At 39.5% G+C, this 22337-nt stretch overlaps 1 protein-coding gene across 1 annotated transcript in view; it reads left to right on the top strand.

Annotated features, from left to right (window-relative positions):
• col4a1 (collagen, type IV, alpha 1) overlaps positions 1-22337 on the top strand; it is a 42175-nt gene that overhangs the window by 9461 nt on the left and 10377 nt on the right. Inside the window, exons 2-30 of the mRNA XM_083921663.1 lie at positions 9921-9974; positions 14906-14995; positions 15109-15153; positions 15288-15332; positions 15557-15619; positions 15705-15758; positions 16078-16104; positions 16240-16314; positions 16425-16487; positions 16634-16669; positions 16784-16822; positions 17495-17590; positions 17712-17747; positions 17869-17928; positions 18037-18072; positions 18173-18217; positions 18330-18362; positions 19041-19101; positions 19220-19255; positions 19374-19520; positions 19714-19797; positions 19997-20080; positions 20273-20343; positions 20451-20642; positions 20814-20982; positions 21170-21262; positions 21466-21570; positions 21731-21828; positions 22166-22316. Coding sequence (XP_083777789.1) covers positions 9921-9974; positions 14906-14995; positions 15109-15153; positions 15288-15332; positions 15557-15619; positions 15705-15758; positions 16078-16104; positions 16240-16314; positions 16425-16487; positions 16634-16669; positions 16784-16822; positions 17495-17590; positions 17712-17747; positions 17869-17928; positions 18037-18072; positions 18173-18217; positions 18330-18362; positions 19041-19101; positions 19220-19255; positions 19374-19520; positions 19714-19797; positions 19997-20080; positions 20273-20343; positions 20451-20642; positions 20814-20982; positions 21170-21262; positions 21466-21570; positions 21731-21828; positions 22166-22316 — 2188 coding nt within the window. The remainder of the gene's footprint in view (positions 1-9920; positions 9975-14905; positions 14996-15108; positions 15154-15287; positions 15333-15556; positions 15620-15704; positions 15759-16077; positions 16105-16239; positions 16315-16424; positions 16488-16633; positions 16670-16783; positions 16823-17494; positions 17591-17711; positions 17748-17868; positions 17929-18036; positions 18073-18172; positions 18218-18329; positions 18363-19040; positions 19102-19219; positions 19256-19373; positions 19521-19713; positions 19798-19996; positions 20081-20272; positions 20344-20450; positions 20643-20813; positions 20983-21169; positions 21263-21465; positions 21571-21730; positions 21829-22165; positions 22317-22337) is intronic.

Raw genomic sequence — 22337 nt, 5'->3', positions numbered from 1 at the left:
GGACCTTTGTAATCTATTGTATAGGATTTGTTAGAAGCATTAACATGCTGTGGAATTCGCCTAAATGCAGTTAAGTGAAAGGACGCCGATTGTTTTTGATGTTGGTCATGAAGCATTATAATGATATATAATGATATATAATGATATTGTTCCATTGAATTAGTGGACTTTTCAGGGCTCTTCTGCTTCAGTCTAATCTAAACAACATTATCACGACTTTCACACGTTCTGTTTTCTTAACACGTACGGTGAGTGATCAGCAGGATACCTTTTTCTGGAGTTTCTTCCACCAGCTGCAGTTATCCCGCTACCCCTTGAAGCCAATTCCAGGATTTTCACATTACTATACAGTACAGTACTACACGGACACACACACACACACACACACACACACACATTTTCCCATTTTTTAAATTAATTTTACGTGAGATGTCTTAGTTGGACTGTTGACACTGCTGGTTCTGCTCTACTAAAGAGGACTGTACAGTGTTCTTGCCTCATGTTGCATGTCCGTTGACATGTTCAACAACTTTTGCAGTCCCAGAGGATGAGCTTTGTTTGTAGTTCTGCCCACAGCTGAGCACTGAATTATTGCAGAATTGTGCTCATGTGCTCTCTGAGTTTCTTGAGCTAAAGTTAAAGTGAAATTCCAGTGTAAAATCATCCCAGGCTCTTTTTAGGCAAATACACTCATCAAATAAGCCTTTTTTTTCATGTTGGTGTTTTTTTTAGGTAGGGATGCCGTTTTCTTAACATTTAGTCCCCAACACTTACAGCTGATCTGGTCACCTGGCCACAACTTTGATGACAGGCAACATTAACCTGGTCACACTTGGTCATGCATGATCAGACTGTTGAATGACACGTTGGTGTTTGCATACGTACGTTCCTTTATATCATTTCTATTTACTTAGAATATGAGCTTTGCCCAGGGGATATTTATTTGATCTCACAAAAGGTTGCTAAGTTTTATGGTATACATTTTTATTTTTGTGTTTACATCAATGGCATGTAGGTGTTTCTGCACATTTGGACCTGTGTGAGTGTGTGTGTGTGTTTTTGTGTGTGTATATGTGTGTGTGTTTGTGTGTGTGTGTGTGTGTGTGTGTGTGTGTGTGTGTGTGTGTGTGTGTGTGTGTGCGCGTGCGTGTGTGTGTGTGTGTGTGTGTGTGTGTGTGTGCGTGTGTGTGCGTGTGTGTGTGTGTGTGTGTGTGTGTGTGTGTGTGTGTGTGTGTGTGTGTGTGTGTGTGTGTGTGTAAACAGCTCTCTGCAGATGCATCTGTTTTTGGTTACTGAAGCCATGAATTATTTCTCCAATGTAGATGAAATCTTGCTGCCTGCAGCCAGAACAGGACATGTTTTACATCAAGTTGGTCTCAACAAATGAGAACTACAGTACTCCTTCAATAAAGGAAACAGAATACATAGCCCTGTGTGTGTGTGTGTGTGTGTGTGCGTGTGCAATGTAGATGAAATCTTGCTGCCTGCAGCCAGAACAGGACATGCAAACTCCCAGCTTGTCCTTTGTTTTCTCTTGAGTATTGACATGTAACCACTGTGTGACCGTATCTCGTTTAGACATTCTGAGCAGTCAAGTGTTACATTTGTTAATGGAATAGTTTGACATTTTGGGAAATACACTTATTTGCCTTTTTCCTAAGAGTTAGATGAGAATATCTATACCACGCTTGTGTCTGTACTGGAAACAGGGAAACCTGTCCCCCAGCAATCACCTGTGAAATCACAATATGTCATTTTACACTTATGTTTTTGTCAAACTATTCCTTTACATATACTGTATATACTGTGACTGATTCATCTGGCATTGTGACACGAAACTGCGATTTCTTGACTGACAAATCAACTGAGCCAATGGGCGCCCTGGGGTGACTGACGGTAAGCCAATCAGCGCCAACTAACACTATTGTTCAGCTGTTCTTCAGCTGCTCTTCAGTTGTTGTCGAGCTGTGTGTTTACATAGACAGCAACAACTGCCTTGTTGGATTGTTTATGCATCACGATCCATGCGAAATAACTCTTGCTATCAACATCTGATCGATTTAGTCTGAGAACATTTGGAAAGTCTAGAAGAACCATCCATCAATTCATCTTCAACCTTTTGTCCCTATCGGGGTCGCGGGGGGGCTGGAGCCGATCCCAGCTGACATCTAGAAGTCTAAAAGAACCACACAGTGTAATTATCTTATCCCCATTTAGGTTAGCAGAAGGCTAATCTGGAAGTTAGCCAGCTCTGACCGGAAGTGTCCTTAGATGTAACTATACTTAATGTAACAAAAAGCCACTTCAATTATTCTGGACTATTACAGTTTGAATTAAGGCTGAATTCTTCCACTTATTTACACTAATGTGAAATGGTACGTTGATACATTAATTTCATACACTGAACAGAGAATGAGATAGGTTCATAGAATCAAGCTCACAGGGGCAGTTAAAAAAAACAAAACGGTTTGGCTTATCTTGATATCTATCTTGGCATTTGAAGAAAATGTTTCACATCGTACCATTCCAGTTTGTGCATGTGAAGCTCACCCTCACACACACTCTGCTGCAGTGCTGTTTACAGAGCAAGTTGCACCAGGAGACTTGTCTTCCAAGTATGGCAGTCAGGAAATTCCCCTCCTCCACTTCTATTCTCTCATCCCAACGTCTCAGTACCAGAGAAGGCCAGGAATGTCTGAGAAGCACAGTTCAACCCAGCATAGTCTGAAATAACTTCTCTATCCTCCTCCACTCATCTTTTATTATTTTAATTTATCTCACTCTCTTTCCTGTTTCAGTGTGTGTGGCTGAGGTCTATTGTGGAAACAGCATAGTTGTGGTCAGTAGCACCTGTGATACTGACCGTGAAGAAAAAACACAAATAAAAACCTCAAACCACAGAAAGGTCTGGTCCCTGATCTCATATGACATCAGCATCAGCTGAGTAGTAGCAGCAGCAGTACATCTAGTGTAGGTGTGTTTGTTTTCTTGTGTGTATATGTTGCTGCTAAATTTATACAAGGTAATGTATTGTATTGTATTGCCTGTATCGCAGTATGCTCTAAAACTGTCTCATTTGTTGCTGCTTAATGAGCTCTGTGAGATCCTTCTGACGTTTATGGAGTAAAACTATCCTGATTGTCTCCATATGGAAGCCATGATCTGCGGTTGAACGCCATGCGCACGTCTTTACGGGGTGACTTACACAGGTTAAACGTCTTAGACCAACTATGCCACTGTGGTAAATGGATGCTGGAGCCTTTAAATCTCACTTCAACACACAGAAGAAAAAGAAATGCTGCACAACTCTACATGTTATTTCACTGGGACTTCAGAACTCAGTTCATGAGTTCATGGACACGTTCAATTTAACAACGTTGCCCAACAGTTTGCGGGACGCAAAGCCAACATCTCATCAAATGTCATTAAGAGTAATTACGTAGATCAGCCAACTTGAAATCAACCCAAACAGCCAAACAAAATGTAAACACAAAACTAAGTGATGCAACAATATGGCTAACTTGTGTACTTCTCCTCAATTGGGGAGGATGGCGTTGGAGTACACGTGGTCGAGAAGCAATGTGAGGGTTAATTTTCCTGCTTTACACCAAGACAAAACAACTGAGTCAGAGGAACAGTCTAAACCTCTTTTGATGGTAAAACAGAAAAATCTGCAAGCTGAAGTTTCATTTGCTCTGGCAGATACATGTGTGTATATTTATATTTATATATGTGTATTTCTCAGTTGGGGGTAGAACTCTGCAACAAACATTGGACATACTAATTGCCATCCACCAGCTTTTCTGTTTGGTGTTGGGTGTGTAGCTTACAGTCGGTTTACAACTTTTTTTATTTATTAGTACCTAACTAACACCAGACTCTTGCTTAGCAACCAGTATACTCAACATCAGATCTGTTTGAGAAGAGTGTATACGCTCAACAGAACTCCAGAATACAAAAGTAAAAAAAAGAACAACTGAGTATGCATGGTTATCTGGTTTCTCCTCTCAGTGAAACCCATATCAGTGTGGAAGGAAGGCTCCTCTCACAATGGAGATAAAATGAGAGGGAATTCTCCAGTCAAATCATTTTCTCTGGCTACACAGATTTTCACATTACTGGGTCAGAAAAACTTATTTTGTTCTCTGCAACTAAGGACAAACTCAACAGCCTTCTGCAGCGCTTGCTTCCTTACGAGAGCAGCCAGAACTTGCATGCGTGACTATGGTCTGGGATGTCAGCTTCATAACTTCACATAAGGGGATATGAATAAAGTGGCTAATGCCTAAAGTCTAACAGTGTGTGTGTGTGTGTGTGTGTGTGTGTGTGTGTGTGTGTGTGTGTGTGTGTGTGTGTGTGTGTGTGTGTGTGTGTGTGTGTGTGTGTGTGTGTGTGTGTGTTATTTGAGGTTGTTTTAGTGTATCTTGAGTCAGAGGAATTAATTTATTCCAATTCAATTACTATAATTACAATGTCCATGACTGAATCCCATGATGGTTGTTGTCTGATAATCATTACTGCTTGTTAGGAGGTTATCTAAATGCCAGCCTTTTATCTGTGTTTCATTTATTTGTCTCTGTGTGTGTTGTGTGTAAAGACAAAGACGGAATGTGAAATGACATATCCTCCCACACTTCATGCGCACAGAACCCTCCAGGAGACTCTGGGGGTTTGTGAGATACTTTCGGCAATGGTGGGAGGTTATGGCAAGAATGTGCTGGGAATGTGATGTCAATGTAGATGACATTGACCAGATGTTTGTGTGATCTTCAGTTTCCCCTTAACATGGCAGGAAAGACACATCCAGCTGTTTTAAATGTACAGTCAGTGTGAGGCACTCCAGTGATGGGAATGTTTCTACCCCCATGTGGTAAAACATCAGTACTGCTGCAGTGCTCTTCGTGAAACCTGTGTGAAAATGTTGAACTTGTTTGAAAAAGGCAGACATTTGAAGAACTTTAAGCACACCCACTATGTTTGCAATTCATGGGTGGTATCATGGTTGAATTAACTTATTGTAAGGGGCTTTGGACAAAAGCGTCAGCTAAATGAATTAAATGTAATGTTTGGAGGTTGGCTGCAATACATGGTGGGGGGGGGGATTTGCCCACTTTGGCAAGAAGAACAGAGGCACTGAGTCATGTATCAGTATACAGTGAACTGAAAGGCAAACTGAATGACTTTTGCTACTATGACAGTAACCCTAACTTTGGGAAAACCCAGGTGCCTTCTCCATCCATTGTCTATCCTTTTTTTTTTGACTATACTAAGTTGAAATCTGTGAAACCTCATTAGAGATTTATAATGCCCAATCCATACAAGAAAATCTGTAACAGGCTATGCTTACCACTGCCCTGATAGTGCTGCTCTTGCTACGGTTCTCTTTAGGATCCACTTATGCAACAGCTCTATACTCTTGCCCTTGGTTTACATTAGGAGTGTTTTTGTTAATGTCTGGATCTCTAGAGCGGCCTCTCTAACTGGTTATCTCGAGAGTAAACATTACTCATCACTTCCTTTATACTGTGCTCATCTCATTGCTTGAACTATGTATCTCATGATGTCAGAATTATAGAGCGAGTGTTGGTGAAGCCTCAGTCCTTTTGGGATGAGACTTGAACTGAAGTAACCTCCAGCACCTCTGACACATAACACCAACCATTGAAATACATCAGCCTACATTATGAAGGCCTGTGGACGTGACTCTGTGTGCCATGCAATAAATCCCAGTGGTTACACCACCCCATCCTGCTCTTCTGTTGGAATTTTATGATTTTATTTTAGATTCTATCAAAGCAAACCCCCAGGCCTGTGTTTCCCTGCCAGCTCCAGTCACAGTAAACAATCATAACACACTGTCATATATGCACAATTATGATAAAGAATTGTTTTGCGCAGTGCCCAGGAAACCTAAACACTCTGCCAGCACACGTCATATTGATTTTTCACAGTTTGGAGACATCAAGGCCTGCCATCCAGATTTAGGAATGACATAAACACTTGTCCAGAAACACGTGAGGCTGTCTGCTGTAGAGCTTTGCTGGATCTGATACAGTTTTCTCGAGAGCTCAGTGACTCACAGCCACTGTATATTCACTGTGGACATTAACACCCATCACTGCAGAATGTCCAGCTTCTGCTCAGTCTGTTTGCTCTGTGAAAGATCATTATCTCTGTCATCTACTCTTTCTCAAAGTGGGACCCTCTAACCCTCACCCGTGCACACCATGTACTGTGCTGTCTGTGCCACAATGTAAAAATAATCCATTATAAGTAAAGATACAGCATTTAAAACATTTTTAATAAATGTACTTCAAGGATCTAAAAGTACAAGTACTCTTTAGGCGGAGTTATTTTACTGCATATACTGCATTTACTGTATATATATTCCATTATAAGATTATTATTACTGATAGAGTAAACTATAAGCAGCACTTTAATGCTTGAGTCAAGGAGGAGCTAATGAGTGTAAGGTAGTTTATAACAATGCATCATATTTTATAGGGTCAATGTATGTTTTTAAAGGTCCCATATTAAAAAGTAAGCTTTTTATGTTTTTTCGATTATAAAGCAGGTCAAAATGCTTTCTAAAAACTGTGAAAGTATCAAAATGCTCAATCCCGACTGGGCTTTTTCAGGTGGGGGGCTTAAAGAGACAAGTGCTAAAACAGAGTGTTTAAGTCAGAGGGTGAATACGGGTATGTTCAGACTGACAGTGTGTGTGAAATACTGTGTTTTTGAACATTAAAGCATGTAAACATGTTCTAGTAGAAACTCCAAATATAAGTATCGACTTAAGAATTAGCATAATATGGGACCTTCAAGTGACATAAGAATAGATAAAGTAAGTGGTAATCATATCAGTTGGGGGTGCACCAATCCAATTTTTGTATCTCCTGATGAAGATACCCAATCTCAGGGAAACCCAGATACCAATGATCCTCAAACTGTTTTACAAATTAAAAAATGCATAACGCTATCCTTCATGTGAGGAATTGATGGGAATCATTTAATGTAAGGTAGCAGAAGACAGTAACTGAGACAGTAACTCAACTTCTTAACTATAAGTATAGACAAGCATGCACCATCATTATTTTAGGCATATTGACAGTAAATTGACAGTTTATGTTTTAACAGTGTATTACATCAAAAAATGCTTGCCATGCAGTTTTTGGATAAACTATGGAATGGTATTGGTAACACCAGCTAGCCATGAATGGCGTTGTCTTCACTGTTTTACATTAAAGGTCTACCTCTACCATCACACGAATGCATTCATTGTAGAGCACATGCAGGAAGGGGTGAGAATCAATAGTAGAATTGTGATTTAAAATTACACCGCAGCAAATTAACAAAATAGAACAGAAAACTATTTGAGGATTGGCCAGTTTTTAAGGTCAATATGTACTGGGTGAAACTGTCAAATAATCCCTCTGATATGTGGTGAAGTAGAAGTAGCATTAAATGGAAGGACTCAAGTATCTCTACCAAAGTACAAGTATCTCAAAGCTGTACAGTACAAAATGAATGTTCCTCCACTTTCTGTATGTCATCATCTCAGGCTTATGTGTGAAGTTGTTAGGCTATCATCCTCCGTAATGTATGCCTTTAGAAATGGTATTCTATTTCAGCCCTCTTCTTATCTGATACATCTTTATGATAAGGTTCTACACAGATCCCTTTTTTCTGCAAAAGCCCAGATACCAAATCAGATAGTCATTCAGTCTATGGCTGCAAGACTCATTAGCAAGATGCTCTTTCTGTGCAGATGTCAGTTGGGTCTTTGTCTCACATCTGGTGTTTGGGTTTAAGGCTGTGCATAACGGATGTAGGAGGAAAACAAACGGGAGAAAACCAGAGAATCACTACTTTGATCTACCTGCAGATTACTGAGCTGTGTGTGGAGATCCAGCAGACATCACAGGGTGGTGGCTTTTCATCACACACAAGTGTGCATAGAATCTTCATCATTGTGTGTCGGTTTGAGGCTTGGGTCATGCCCTCCAACATGCAGGAATGTCTACTCAGCTAGGTTTCTCCTTAAAGAGGATGCAGGAAACTGCAGAGAAAGAGAGGGAAAAAATCAGAGACAGAGAGCAACAGGTGACTGAGGTTTTTAGCAGCTGTGGTTTACTTGGCGAGGTGCTGACAACATGCATGTGTGTTCCCTCATTGCATTAACATGCCTGAACTCCCTTGGTGAATTGTCTTAAAAAAAAAAGAAAGAAAAAGAATCATGTTAATCCAGCAACAGGAGCTTGTATTGCTGCGTGCCAGCAGGGTTGCCATAATAAAACACACATGTGCTTCATTCTGAGAGTTAATTTTCCTTTTCCTCCGTTTGTCTTATGACAGTAATCTGATTTGAAGCAGGTGTTCCTGAAGTTTTCTCTAAGTGGCCTGAAAATGAAAAAAAAAAACACTTAAGAGGTGGAGAGGTGAGATGGAGTGTGTTAAAGGTGTCTGAGAGAGCAGGAATGGGAAATGTATCGGGCCACACGTGTTATATACTGCAAATAGAGGAATGCACTTGGACTGGGTGGGGGCAGTCGGGGCTGAAGGTCCTGAGAGTGAGGTCTGTTTTCTATGGTTTCCCATTGTTTAGGAGACACATTGATTCAATTATCAGGTATGTTGGAGAGAATTGCGTGTAAGAAGGAAGACATGGGGGGAATATGTTTAAGACTTGGCCGGGATATTGAGTTGTAGAAAATGTACAATTAGGAATGACTTCTTTATGAGACGTCAGGTTTAGAAAGTTGGGGATGGATCATGATTAATGGTGACAGAGCCATTTATTTGTTATGTGTGAGTGTGAGAAAATGAGAGGCAGACGGAGAGAAATATTTGTGGGTAGTGTAGCTGTTCGCCCTCTGTCCAAGACTGCAGAGCCTGTCCAGAGCCCTGACAGGCCTTTGGCTGGACGCCTTGCACGTGAGTTTAGCAACAGCTGGATGATGGAAGGGAAAAGGACAAGAGGAGCAATGGAAGAAAGAGCCAGGGCAGTGCAGGCCAGTTCCCAGGCTCCATACACTGGAGACCTGAGGAGAGGAAGCAGGGTGGGGTGGTGGGGGTGACTAAAAGGGCTGAGACCAGCTGCACTGATGTTCTGACTGCTTGTAGTTCTGCAAAGCTAATCAGTGATGCTCATCGTGGCATTAAAGTAACCTGATAACAGGAAATAAGCCTTTCTTCATTGTTAATGATCAATTAAATTAAAGCTGCTATGAAGTAGTTTATTTTCATATTAACAACGGATCAAAATGTAAAGGTGTATGATGTCACTTGTAGTGACAAACCCACTTTCCGACTGCATCTCTCTTTATCACCTTCCCACTGCAACTTAGCTGTTTCACTTGACTCTGTTTTCAGCAAAGCGCTCTAAAAAACAGCTGTACGCTACCTAAAAGGAGGGTGAATATTAGAGATTTAACAATCTAAAAAGAAACAAAACAGCTTGTTTTCACTGCCCCAAGAGGCCAAAAAAAAAAAAAGATTATGCGTGTTAAAGATGCAGCTGAGGACATCGACCTCTGTTTTCACATAAAAATCTTGATTTATAAATGCTCATCCATGAGAGAGATCAGCAGACTTTCATGAAAAATCAGAAGTCTGTTTGCTCACTATGGTGATTTACAATATCAGTGCTGATATATGTGAGTCACCTGACAGAGGCAGGACACGAACATGCTATTAAAGAATGTAAAGTTTGTAGCACGGTTTACTAATCTGACGGATGACATCAAATGACCCTCCGCAGATGTCTGTTAAACTGTCCAGCTGGCTAACGCGATCTTCATTTTTTGCACATCTCCCCATGTTTATGTTCCTGTTTTTGTCACACACAAAACTGTGGTATTTCATTTGTTTTGTCTTCCAAGTAATGGATCATTTATTTTTATGTTTTCCTTCATCCTCAGGGCTGCGGGGCATCATGTGGAAAATGTGACTGCAGTGGAGTGAAAGGAGCAAAGGTGAGATTTTCATTTGTCACTGTCAATCAATTGTTGTGCATTTTCTTCACATATTTGATGTCAGGCCAACATGTTAGTTTGCGGTTGATGCAGAGTGCTTTTAAGTTCACAGCAGACTATGTTGTGACTAATGGGGTCAGCTCAGTGGGATAGACTAGAGCTGGGCCTGGGTCCAAAAGCAGTGGATGGGCCTCAGTCACGGAGCGGAGACCAGGACGGGAACAAAATTTGAATTAGAGCATGTCCGGACACACAGCTGGTCTGGAGGCCTTATTCCCATCAGAGGGAGGCTCCCAGGTACAGATGTACAGACAGTAGGGACACGAAACATGAACTGGCAAGGAGCCTTTGAGCTGTCAGCACTCTAGGATGAATGTTAATCACTGACCTAAAGCAAAAAAGGTTTACTGTAACTGTAGGTTTCTCCCTCTGAAGTTGGGATGGGAATTGATACGATTTAATTAATACTGATGCCATTATTAATTCTGCTTATCGGTTCGATTCTTCATTGATTCCCTTATTGATTCCTGATAAATTTTTTGTGTGGAACAAAAAGTAGGTCTTCACAGGTTTGCAGGATCAACACAACTGTTTATTATCTCTGGGTCTGAAAATTGCAGATTAAATAATATTTGTACAGCTTTCTTTTTTTATTTATGTTTTCAGAAAAAAACTGCTATGCCTGCCTTTGTGGCGGTAATGTTTTTATAAGGCGCTGAACCGTTTCTTCCCTTCCACAATGACTCTTTCTTGTTGCAAGTTTCCAGCAGCATAGGCACATAAATTTAATATCGTTTTGCATGGAAGGATGGAATGTTATTGATAAGCTCTGAGGCATACGGTACAATTTCAGTCCAATTTGTCACCAGTTCTCAACTGGAAGTGGTTCTTGATTCCTAACCCTACTCTGAATGTGCTTGCCAAAACTAATAGTGAGGTCCATCAATATTTGATTGTTTTATTGATGAGTAAACTATTTTTTTTTTATTGTTTTATTTGTTTGAAAAAAGGGGAGGACTCTGAATAAGTCTTTCAGGCTTCCTTTCTCTCCAGTACTGTATTTTATTTATTCACTGTGTTCATTGTGTATATTTTTATGTGCATATAAACCAAACTATAAAAGACCAAAATCGGCAAAAAGTCTATCCTCCAACAAGTATTGCATTTGTAGCCAAACTCTAATATATCTTTTCTGAAACTGCATTTTATTAATATTTGTAAGGTTTTTTTCTTTCTTATGTACCTCTGCCTGTGCTCTCTGACTCCACCTGGTGGCACTAGTGACTTCTGCAAGATTCTACCACGACCGACCAACAATAACCACTCTCTTACTTTATTGCCCATTCTTGAATGAAGTGCTTCAAGTAACATATTTCAGTTTACCGTTTAACTGCAAAATTTGAAAGTTTGTGACCAAATAGAGTCAAATCTGGCAGATGCCATTAGCATCACTAGAGAAGGCAGAGGTACCTGCATATGGTAATATAAGGCTGCTGTCAGGACACAGGTCATCATCTATCTAAAATGTGGTTGTGTTTTCATATCATATTAATAACAATACTTTAGCGTTAGATTGGAGACCTACTTTACCTGTTGGGCTGCAGCCTGAAGGAAATCACACCAGCCAGCAGCAGCAGCAACAGCAGCAGCAGCAGGAGTTAACGTTATAGTCCGACAGGCCGTAGGGTGTCGCTGTTCACCACTAACTTGTTAACAGTAGATTTGGTTTATCATAGACGCCAGTAAAACAACACAGTGACGTTACATAAAATAAGCACAGCCGTGTTTAACCATATATCTTTAAAAGTTACAGTTACACTTAAAATGACAACGGAAATGAACAAGTTTACCGATTTAAAGTATCTTTTGTCATCATATTTGAAATCAAGCGCCAGTTGTCTACCCGGAAGAGACGTGTTGCTTTTTTTAAAAATTATTATTGTTTTTTTTTGTTTTTTCAATATTCAATGTATACAGAAAGTGTCAAACACTAACATGTAACACAACACATGAGAGCTTTTTTCACATCAAAACAAAAAATGAATACAACAAGGATCTCATATAAAATAAAAATTTAAGTAAATAAATGAACATTGGCATGTCACTACATGGATGTTTGTAATAATATCTGTTATCGTACATTTTATTAAATGCCAAAGGGTATATGAAATATCTTTAGTTGTCTAAAAATGTTGTATTCTCTTTGTTTTTGACTAATTCTAGGGATTTATAAAGTGGATTGAATTCAATTAAAAAATCAGAAAAGGTTGGTTTGGAGGCGGAAACTTTTAGTGACCTTTCAGCCCAGTGGTTCCCAACAACCAGGGGGTTCAGAATCCCTTCAAGGGGCTGTAGGATTATGAGTAACAACATGATTAACAGGTTAAAACAGGTGTCTTTTTTTGCAACTTAACCCTGCACTGCATACTGTCGTATGCATATCAGAATATCTTTTATTCCCTCAACCCTCCCACCCATTTTTATTTTATGTATTCCTACACATAAAAAGGTGTCATGATATGAGTGGAAACAATCTAATGAGGTGCAGGTGGGACGGCCACATGCTCTGAGTGGAAGCTAAGATACATTTCACTGTTTTGCGTGTTTAAAAAGAGAAAACTTGAAAATAAAAAATATGCACATATGCATGAACCTCTAAAGAAAGAATTGTTTTTTAGAATTGTGAGGAGAAAAGAAATGAATGGTATATTGTTATACACACATTCAATATCTAACCTTATCCAACCTTAAGCATTCAAAGTTCCTGCCTAACCTGAACCATCTGGCGGGACTTTTGCATTCATTGGGTTACCATCTAGACATGACTGAAAAATTCTAGCGTACTCCCAATTTCTTTCTCCTTGAATAATACAATCCATAGTATAATCAATCAATTTGAAACAGCATATCGTAACCAAGTGTAGAGTAGAACTAAGGAGAGGAAGAAAAAAGTATGACTCTACCAGTGATAATATTTTGTTTATTGTAATATGTATTATCTGAAGATGAACTTATTGAGAAATCAAGAAAAACCTCTTGTAAAAAATACACCTGAGGATGTTCCTCAGCTCCCATGGTTGACAACGAACATTGATTTTAACTTTCAGCACACTGTTACAATACAATGACTAAAGCTGCAAGAGTGACAATTCTGATCATTGAGACATTATAAGAGAACCCCAACCCTCCCAAAAACTGATTTTTATTTGTATTTTTTTAGACGAATAACTTTTAATTGGTTAATTGGTTAATTGTGGACATTTTATGTATTTATTTATTTATTTATTATAATTCAAAGCACTTTAAGATTAAAATTAAGATGACTTACTCTTTGGTTCAACTGGTCACAAACACTCAAGACATGGCTTTGTATTATAAGCAAAGAAAGTTAAAGTTGATTCATTTTTCACTGGAACTCCTGCTGTTCGAGTGCATATTATTGGCTCAGTGATATCAGACGACTGCAGATGTGTTATATATCCTCTCATTGCAACAGTCAGGCCTTTTATGGCTCATTCTTACAGCAACAGTAGCCAAACATTCAGCTCCCTCAACAACAACAGATGTACCGACTGTGTTCAGTGGAGCTCGGCCAATCCACCGCGGAGTCAAAGCACTTTTGTGTTTTGAAGGTTTCTGAAAGGCCCCAAACAGCCTTCCTATAATCTCATGAGCTTTTCCAATGACATCACTTCCTTACATTGAACCCAGGAGTTGCCGTAGTAACCCTATTGATGAGTCCCATGGTTTAAGATAGTGTTTCTCCCTGTTGATGGGAGTCAGATGCGTTGTGGTCCGTAGTGGAAATCGATCCAAAAAGTTTCAGTATTTTACACACCAACATCTCATGCTTAGTGGCTCACAGACAGTTGGGAAGATTCCTGGAACATGACTCTCCATCACAAAGCAAGGCTACCATCTAGTGGCAGAGAGAGGAAACAACATTCAGTTGCAAAGGACACAAGAGGATTTCATTGTTGTTTTTTAATAAAATATTGTGCGGAATAACATTCCCACGTGTCTTCATTATCTCATATTGAGATATCGTGATTCACAATTACTTCATCTAAGTTGATAATAACATGCACATACTAACTCAAAATTCTAAGAAAATCTGATGTGAAAATCTGACTTTTTTTGAGTCTACATTTTGTTTTTAAGTTCTTAATAAAATGATAAATGCTCATTAAATTCACAAGTGGCAGGCATTTATAGAAATAGGCTTTTCCATTTGGTTATTTCATAAATATACATTTATTCATTGAATTACCAGAGAACTTGCTATAGCGTGATATGATGCATTATCAAGATATAAAGTTATCTATATCCGGATAGAAGGTTTTAGACATATTGTCCAGCCCTAAAAGTAAAATTCAATTAAGTCTATTTGTAAAATAAAAATGTGTTGATGATTATTGGCTGTTTTGACACTGGATTGACCCGCATGTGCTTAATGTAAATAATAATTTGAAATTTGCTTTGATATGAATATACAAACAAGAACATTGATAAAAATGAACTCACAAATAATATTTGATTTTCCAATTATAGTCATGTTTTATGATCATTTTGAAATTATGAAGGATGATGTCATAAACTCTTAGGTTAAATTACCTAAATAAGTGAAATACACATTTTTGAATGCATTCAATGACCTCAAAAGTGTTGGAATTTAAATAAGATGATCTGATAATTGAATTTAAATCAAATAAAGATTATTTAGTAGCATTACTACAACACAAATTTAAAATGAAGTTTGCTTCGTTTACCAAACTCATGTCTGATCCATTTATGAAATCATAAAGTGTCTTTTAAATCTGTTTGGAAATCTACTGTATTTAGCATTTGCGGCTAAAATGGTTCCTTCTCATCTCAGTATATATGAACATTTTTATCGTTGTATCATTAACATGACGATCTGCACTTCACAGGGTGAGCGTGGATTTCCTGGTCTTCAAGGCAATATGGGATTTCCAGGCATGCAGGGACCTGAAGGGCCTCCAGGACCAATAGGCCCTGCGGTCAGTACACACACACACATTTAAAATGAATAACCATTGTGAACTGATTTCATACCCATATAGATCAACTATTGTGATTAAAAAATTTCACTTTGATCATGATGTCATTTTAGGGAGGTCTGGGTGATCCCGGAGCTCCTGGACTGAAAGGAGTGCGAGTAAGTAACTCACCATCATAATTATCATATACAGTATGATGTGATATATGAGACAAACTTGTATTTCACAAATGGTTGCTTATGTTGTGGTATTGTCATAAGACAGTAATGCTGATATGGTTGCCATGTTGCAGGGCCCTCCTGGACTGCCAGGTTTCCCAGGAAACCCGGGACTACCAGTAAGTTCCTCTACTCTTTCTTATTTCCTGCAACAATCCAGTAACAATGAAAATGTTGTCTAACATGCAATCACCGACTTAGAAGTAAACCCCTCTAAATAACACAGTTTTAGATGTTGTTGTTACTTTGTAGGCTACATTGACAGGGGCGAGCGGTCAGGAAGCTGCAGAGACTTTGTCACTGTGTAACGGCAAATTGTCTGTTTGTGCACTCCCACGCTTAGGGCATCAACGGAAACGACGGTCCACCAGGTTCGACAGGTATCCCAGGATGCAATGGAACTAAAGTAAGCCACCTCTAAAAGTTCTGCTGTGTTTTGAAGCAGATTGTTCACTTTTGTTTGAGCCTACTGACTGGGTTGTTTGTTTCAGGGGGACAGAGGAAGAGATGGCACTTCTGGTTTTCCTGGTCTTCAAGGACCTCCTGTAAGCAACCTTCACCTACATCACAACCAACCTGCACACTATACCACTGACCAGCACACAATTCAGTTATTATCACTGTGCTTTGGGAAAAAGAACACATCAAAAAAGAAACATTACAATTTTAATTAAAGCTGCCTTGTTTTTGTACTGACTGACTTACCTTCAGCGCTCTCCTCAGCTCATATACAACCATATTTAAACATCTGAACCATAATAAGATTTCTACATGATCTACTTTAACTTAGCAGCATTTAAAAAAAGGCAAATATTCATATTCCAGAATATGTTTTGATATGTTACTACTGTCCTCTCTTCTCAGGGCATCCCAGGACTTCCTGGAATGAAGGTCATCAGAAATTTCTGAAGTGTTAACATTTTATGTGTAAATAAGTTTGTCAAACAATACAGTATGTCCCATCTTCAAGTAAGATGAGACTCACGTGTTCTACCGAGCCATTTATTTATGTTTTGTCTCCTACAGGGTGATCCTGGTGGTGTGATTGGCATTGTTCCCCTGAAAGGAGACAGAGGATTCCCTGGCACACCTGGATTATCTGTACGTGTGTGTGTGTGTGTGTGTGTGTGTGTGTGTGTGTGTGTGTGTGTGTGTGTAATTCTTAGGAAAAAACCTGAGATATTGTTATATGAATTTTCTTTTTTTCCCAGGGATCAAGTGGACCTTCTGGACCTACTGGACCTCCAGGACCTCGGGGGTATCAAGGACCCAAAGTGAGTTACTCAAATATATATATATATATATACTGTACACCTGTCTGTGTAGATGTTTAAACCCGGCAGACACTGTTGGATGATTTGTTGGATGGATACAGTGCTGGTATTATATTTGTTTGACTAATTCAATAACTATTTGATAGGGTGACCCTGGCCTCCCTGGTCCTCCTGGAGAGAAGGTAAGATTTATAATCATATATAAAGATTCTACAATTGTAAAGCAAAATCATCCATTATATGACTTTATCACCCAGCTAATATATAATAAAAGCCTTTTGGAAACTTCCCTGCAGGTTGACAGGCTGTCCTTTGTGAGTGAGAAAGGAGATAAGGTGAGATTTATTTTTAACATATTATCTGCAAAAAGAAGCAACATTTCTTATACATCTCTTTCACTATGTATGAATGTCAGCATTAGTTTCTGATGATTCTGATAATAACCTATGGCAATTTACTGGTATTTAAGTGATTATTTAAGTGATAGTGAAGGTATTACACTGATACTGGAAAGAGTGTAGTTATATGATTATCTTATGTAGATACAATGCTATTGGAAAGCAGCCTCAATAAGAAGAGAAAATTAATTAAATAAATTTAATCAGAAACCTGATTATTATTATGATATATTATTTTGATTTTAGCCAGTTGCTTCCCTGTTATGTTTATTATCTTTTAGTAAAAAAAAAAAAACCATCATATATTTAAAGAGCTGTGATGTAAAGTAAGGTAGCCCCTCCTACACATGCAACAAAAAAAATATTCATAAAGATAATTCAGAGACATATCCTGTGAAAATGTTGCATTTCCTAAATGTCAACTCTTAGTATAAGTATAACAGCCCTGTTTTGAGTGCTTTCCCCAACCCATTAAGGACCCCTAAATGTATCAGTTTATTTGTTTATATGCTTTTTAAATATATGATTTTGACTAATTGGTAATGCATTGTTCTTGTGAAAATGTATTTGGCTGTGGCTGTTGTTATGATCATTGCCGTCTCCCTGCAGGGTGACCGAGGATTCCGCGGCCCACCCGGCCCTCCTGGGCCTCCGTCACAGGAAGTAGAAGGAGGACATACAACAGTGCATGTACCTGGACCCTCGGTACTTACTCAGCTCCTAAGAAAACTGAACAGAAATTTACCTATTTTTTTGTATAAAAAAACGTAAAAAGATGAATTGAGTTCTGACTATCTCCTGAATGTTTTTTTTATTATTCCTAAAGGGTGAAAGAGGAAGTCCGGGAGACAAAGGAGACAAAGTTAGTATTTTGTTTTCAATTGCTGAGGTAGAGGACTAACATTACTGTGCAGGACTCCGGCTGTTTGTTATCTTGGAGTTCAACTTTCAACTTTTTTTGAGAACCCTGATTTCCTTTGCAGGGCCTTTGCATCGCGCATCTCAATGGTGTCAAAGGTGAAATGGGCCCACCTGGACCAAGTGTAAGTGTCAAAAATATGTGTCTATGGGATGGTATTATAGTGAAAAAGTTTAGAAAGATGTTCAAGTTACAATAAAACTAATCAAAGTGAGTGTTTCTGTAATTTTAGGGTAAATCTGGCAAGGATGGAGACTACGGGCTCAAGGTAACAATAACTCACTGTATCCACTTGTACTCTACCGGCAAACTGTTGTTTTCTTTTACAAGTTGAAATATTTAGCGCTAATGTACGTGCATACTCTCAGGGAGAAAAAGGCTTCCCTGGATCTACTGGATACCCTGGTTCCCAGGTAACCAATGCACATTTTATTGACTCTGAACATATTCAAGGACTTAGTCTGCAACTTGAATGATCTTGGAAGTGCTATGATCAAACAGATTAAAGTCTCTGTCTTGTTTCAGGGTGAAAAGGGAGAAAGAGGACCGCCAGGTTATGTAAGTGATCTCTCTCCTCCATCTTTTCCCATCAGCTACAAAGAGGATAAATTCTAAAAAACTACCAGCAGGGGTCACTGCATATGTATTCAGATAAAATGTAAAAGATCCTGTTAAAGGGGCAGTTGGGGATGTAGCTTCTATTGAGGACACCAATGTTATGTTGGTGATATCGTCTCTGGAAAAAATGAAGGATTTAACAATCTGAGGAGGAGTTTGCACACAAGTGACACAAATCAGTGGAATAAAAAACGACAGTTACACACAAATTACAAATGGTGCGTATATGTTTTTTAGATTAAATATCTTTATTTTACTTTATTTTTTAGGCTATGCATAGTGGAATAAATCAACATGTAACATAATAATTTTTTATTTTCATATCCAGGCAATGTGGAGAAGGTAATCACATTTAGACCATCATGTACGGAGGTATAATTTACAGATACTATGACAGAATATTTAATAAATAAATACAAATAAATAATTTGAGCAGCCTGTGGGAAATGTTGGACCCAGAATCAAAGGGGCTTGACCAGTAGGAGGGAATTAAAGAGCAAGTTATCACCCCCGAGATTTATTTTCGTTAACCTCAAGTAGTTTAAGGTGCAACCGAGGACACTATTGCTGCGTTTGGTTAGAGGTGCGTCCTTAATCTTCGTAATTATATAATTTTAGGGTAGTGGTTCCCCTGGTCCTCCCGGTCCTCGTGGTCTCCCAGGATTACAAGGAGAAAAAGGTAAAGTGAGGCCATAGTACGCCGCCAAATGTTCATATGCATAAGCATAAACACCTACTCTCGATCAGTTCCCATTATATGACATATCTTTTTTGCTTTTTGGTCTCTTAATCCACAGGTTTTCATGGTCCCCAGGGAGAGGCTGGTCCACCAGGTACAAAAACACAATATTGGAGCATAATATAACAACATGCATAAAGGCTACATGTGTTAGTCAGACATAATGCAAAGCTGAACAAAGCACTAACTGGCTTTCTTGACTTGTACTTCAGGCCAGCACAAAGAAGGGCCTCGAGGCGAGAGGGGTCAGAAGGGAAACACTGGTGAGAAAGGAGACAGGGGTGTAGAAGGAGAATCTCTTGTAGGACCTCCAGGACAACCAGGAAGTCCTGGACCACCTGGAACACCTGGACAACCGAGTAAGCCTTATCTTTGAATATTATAATCATTTCAATAATTAACAACATGTGACACCTAGACAAAGTGTCTGTCGACAAATACTTTAATAATCTGTTTGTGTGTGTGTGTGTGTGTGTGTGTGTGTGTGTGTGTGTGTGTGTGTGTGTATGTGTGATGCATGTGTTGTGTATGTGCTATGACATGGCCACACAGTTGGCCCTAATGAATGTAACATTGAGAAAGGAAATCCTGGCACACCTGGACCTCCAGGTTTACAAGGAGAATTGGGACAGAAAGGTAAGAACATGAACAATGAATGCTTATCAATACGAATCATCAATGAATGAATCAAATACAATTCTATGTTTTGATGTTCGAGGTGTTGTGATACCTTTGTGTACTACGTGTATCGATATTGCAGAATGACCACAGGTTAAAGACATTTACTTTACGTAGATCAGAATTTTTAAATTCACATTTCGGTGCCTCCTTTCAGGTGACAGAGGAGATACCTGTGTTCAGTGTGAAGGCTTCGGCCCAGCTGGATTACCTGGCCCCCAGGGCCCTAAAGGAGATCGAGGTGAGTGGACCGCGGTTACATTGTGGCGCTGTCTGGCCACGCACTTATTGGGGCTATGAGTTAGTACTTCTGACCACATATGTCTGCAGTTTTCAGATATTATCTTCTCACACCTCTTTTCCCTGTGGATTGACACCCACTATCATGAATAATGAATGCGCTAAGTAACAATTGTCCAATTTCACCTGGCAGGACCTCCTGGGCCAGTAGGAGGCAGGGGAGAAAAGGGTGAATCTGGCCGTCTTGGAGAACGTGGAAGGACTGTAAGTATAGAATAAACACTTGGGACAAGATCTGAGCTGAATGCTTTCACTTTGTTTAATCCCTCACTGAAGAAAATGGAGAAACATTTTTTTCAACCTGTGTGCAGGGTTCCCCAGGCATCCCTGGGTTGATTGGGGCCCCTGGTGCTGTTGGTGAGCCAGGGGATATTTATGGAGGTACTGGTCTAAAGGGGGACAAAGGCCTGCCTGGTCTTTCTGGTACACCAGGGCAACCAGGGCTTGATGGACTGCCAGGAAGAGATGGCCTCCCAGGTTTACCTGGCTTCAAAGGGGAGCCGGTAAGAGTGTGTGTAGATTGTTTGATGAGGCAAACTATCAGGATATTAAGACAGCATGACCTCCAATAGTTTTATACATATATACAGTACACACATATATATATATATATATATATATATATATATATATATATATATATATATATATTACTTTATACTAATTGCTTTCAGGCCAAAGAGGGTATCAAGGGTGAGCGTGGACCAGAAGGGGACCCTGGTCTTATTGGCCCTCTGGGAGAGAGGGGTCCACCTGGCCTGCCAGGCTTTGGTCGACCAGGAGAGTCTGGAGAGAAGGGCAGTCAGGGGAGACCAGGCATTCCTGGAGTCCCTGGACCATCTGGTAGGCATGAGATTTACAGAGAGAGACGTACAAACACTGTAAAAATCACTTATGTGCACGTATAGAAGTTAAATCAAACTTCTGAACTCAGCAAACACTCTCTGATACTGTACGCACACACACACACACATACTCACACAACTACTGTACATGAATTCATTAATAACATATAATTTGTATCCAACAGGTACAAAAGGCGAGCCAGGTCAAGGTGTGAGCACTCCTGGACCTCAGGGAGTACCTGGTCCACGCGGAGGTGATGGCGTACCTGGACTTCAAGGTGAGTACCACAATAGTCAGAATGCTTTCATTTACACTCCTCTTAAAAATTATGATTTGAAATTAGTCTCTTGAGGATCAATCGAAAAACTTAATATTGTCTTTGATCAATGAAGTAACATTAAAACTTGAGTGGAAGACCAGTATAAATACATATATAATTACAAAAAACCCGAAATATATTTATCTTTCAACGTGTTGCAGGTGACAGCGGCCCGCGGGGAGACCCAGGGTTGCCAGGTTTCCCTGGACAGAAGGGTGAATACGGACCCCCTGGAATTGGATTTCCAGGCCCAACTGGTCAGAAAGGTAAGTTACTCCATGGTGACCCTATTCCTCCTCTCCGGGATGCACCACATAAATTCAATGGACATTTATGGATTCCTTAAGAAATAAAAAAAACAAACTAATCCAGTGCATGTACATGAACAGAACAAAATGCAGAACAAATGTTTTTCCATGATTCTAGGAATCAGTGGAATTCCAGGAGCTCCAGGGGTACCAGGAGAGCCAGGAAGACCAGGACAGGATGGCTTGACTGGACAATCTGGTGTAGCTGGACAAAAAGTGTGTATTCTTCTGTGTATTCAAATAATAATTTAATTACATACATGAAGATAGAAATGTAGATATAGTGGATAGAAAAGTCCACACACCCTCACTGAATTGACATGAATGTAAATGTCGGACTTGTCGGATGCTCGATCTTAAATGTGATCGTCCAGCAAAAAGAAATCCAGAGAAAAACAGAAATAGCTCATTATTTTGAAAAATATACACCACCCTAATTGAACAATACTATCATCTGTTATGGACATGATAAACTCTGAGTTTTGAATGTCATGTAAAATCACTACTGCCAGAGATGAGATAAAAATCTAGTGCTTATTTCTATATTCTGCAGGGTGAACCAGGTCGAGGTCTTCCAGGCCCAAAAGGTTCGCAAGGCCTCCCAGGAGTTACTGGCTTCCAGGGAGATAAGGGTACCATTGGACTACCTGGTGTTCCTGGAAGGGAAGGCGAGACAGGACCACTAGGACCTCAGGGAATCAAAGGTACTGCAGGACACCTACAAC

This window comes from Echiichthys vipera (genome assembly GCF_963691815.1).
Source record: "Echiichthys vipera genome assembly, chromosome: 10".
In the NCBI taxonomy this organism is placed as follows: domain Eukaryota; kingdom Metazoa; phylum Chordata; class Actinopteri; order Perciformes; family Trachinidae; genus Echiichthys; species Echiichthys vipera.
The sequence above is the reverse complement of the archived record's forward strand: the minus strand, read 5'-3'. Positions and strand labels throughout refer to the sequence as shown.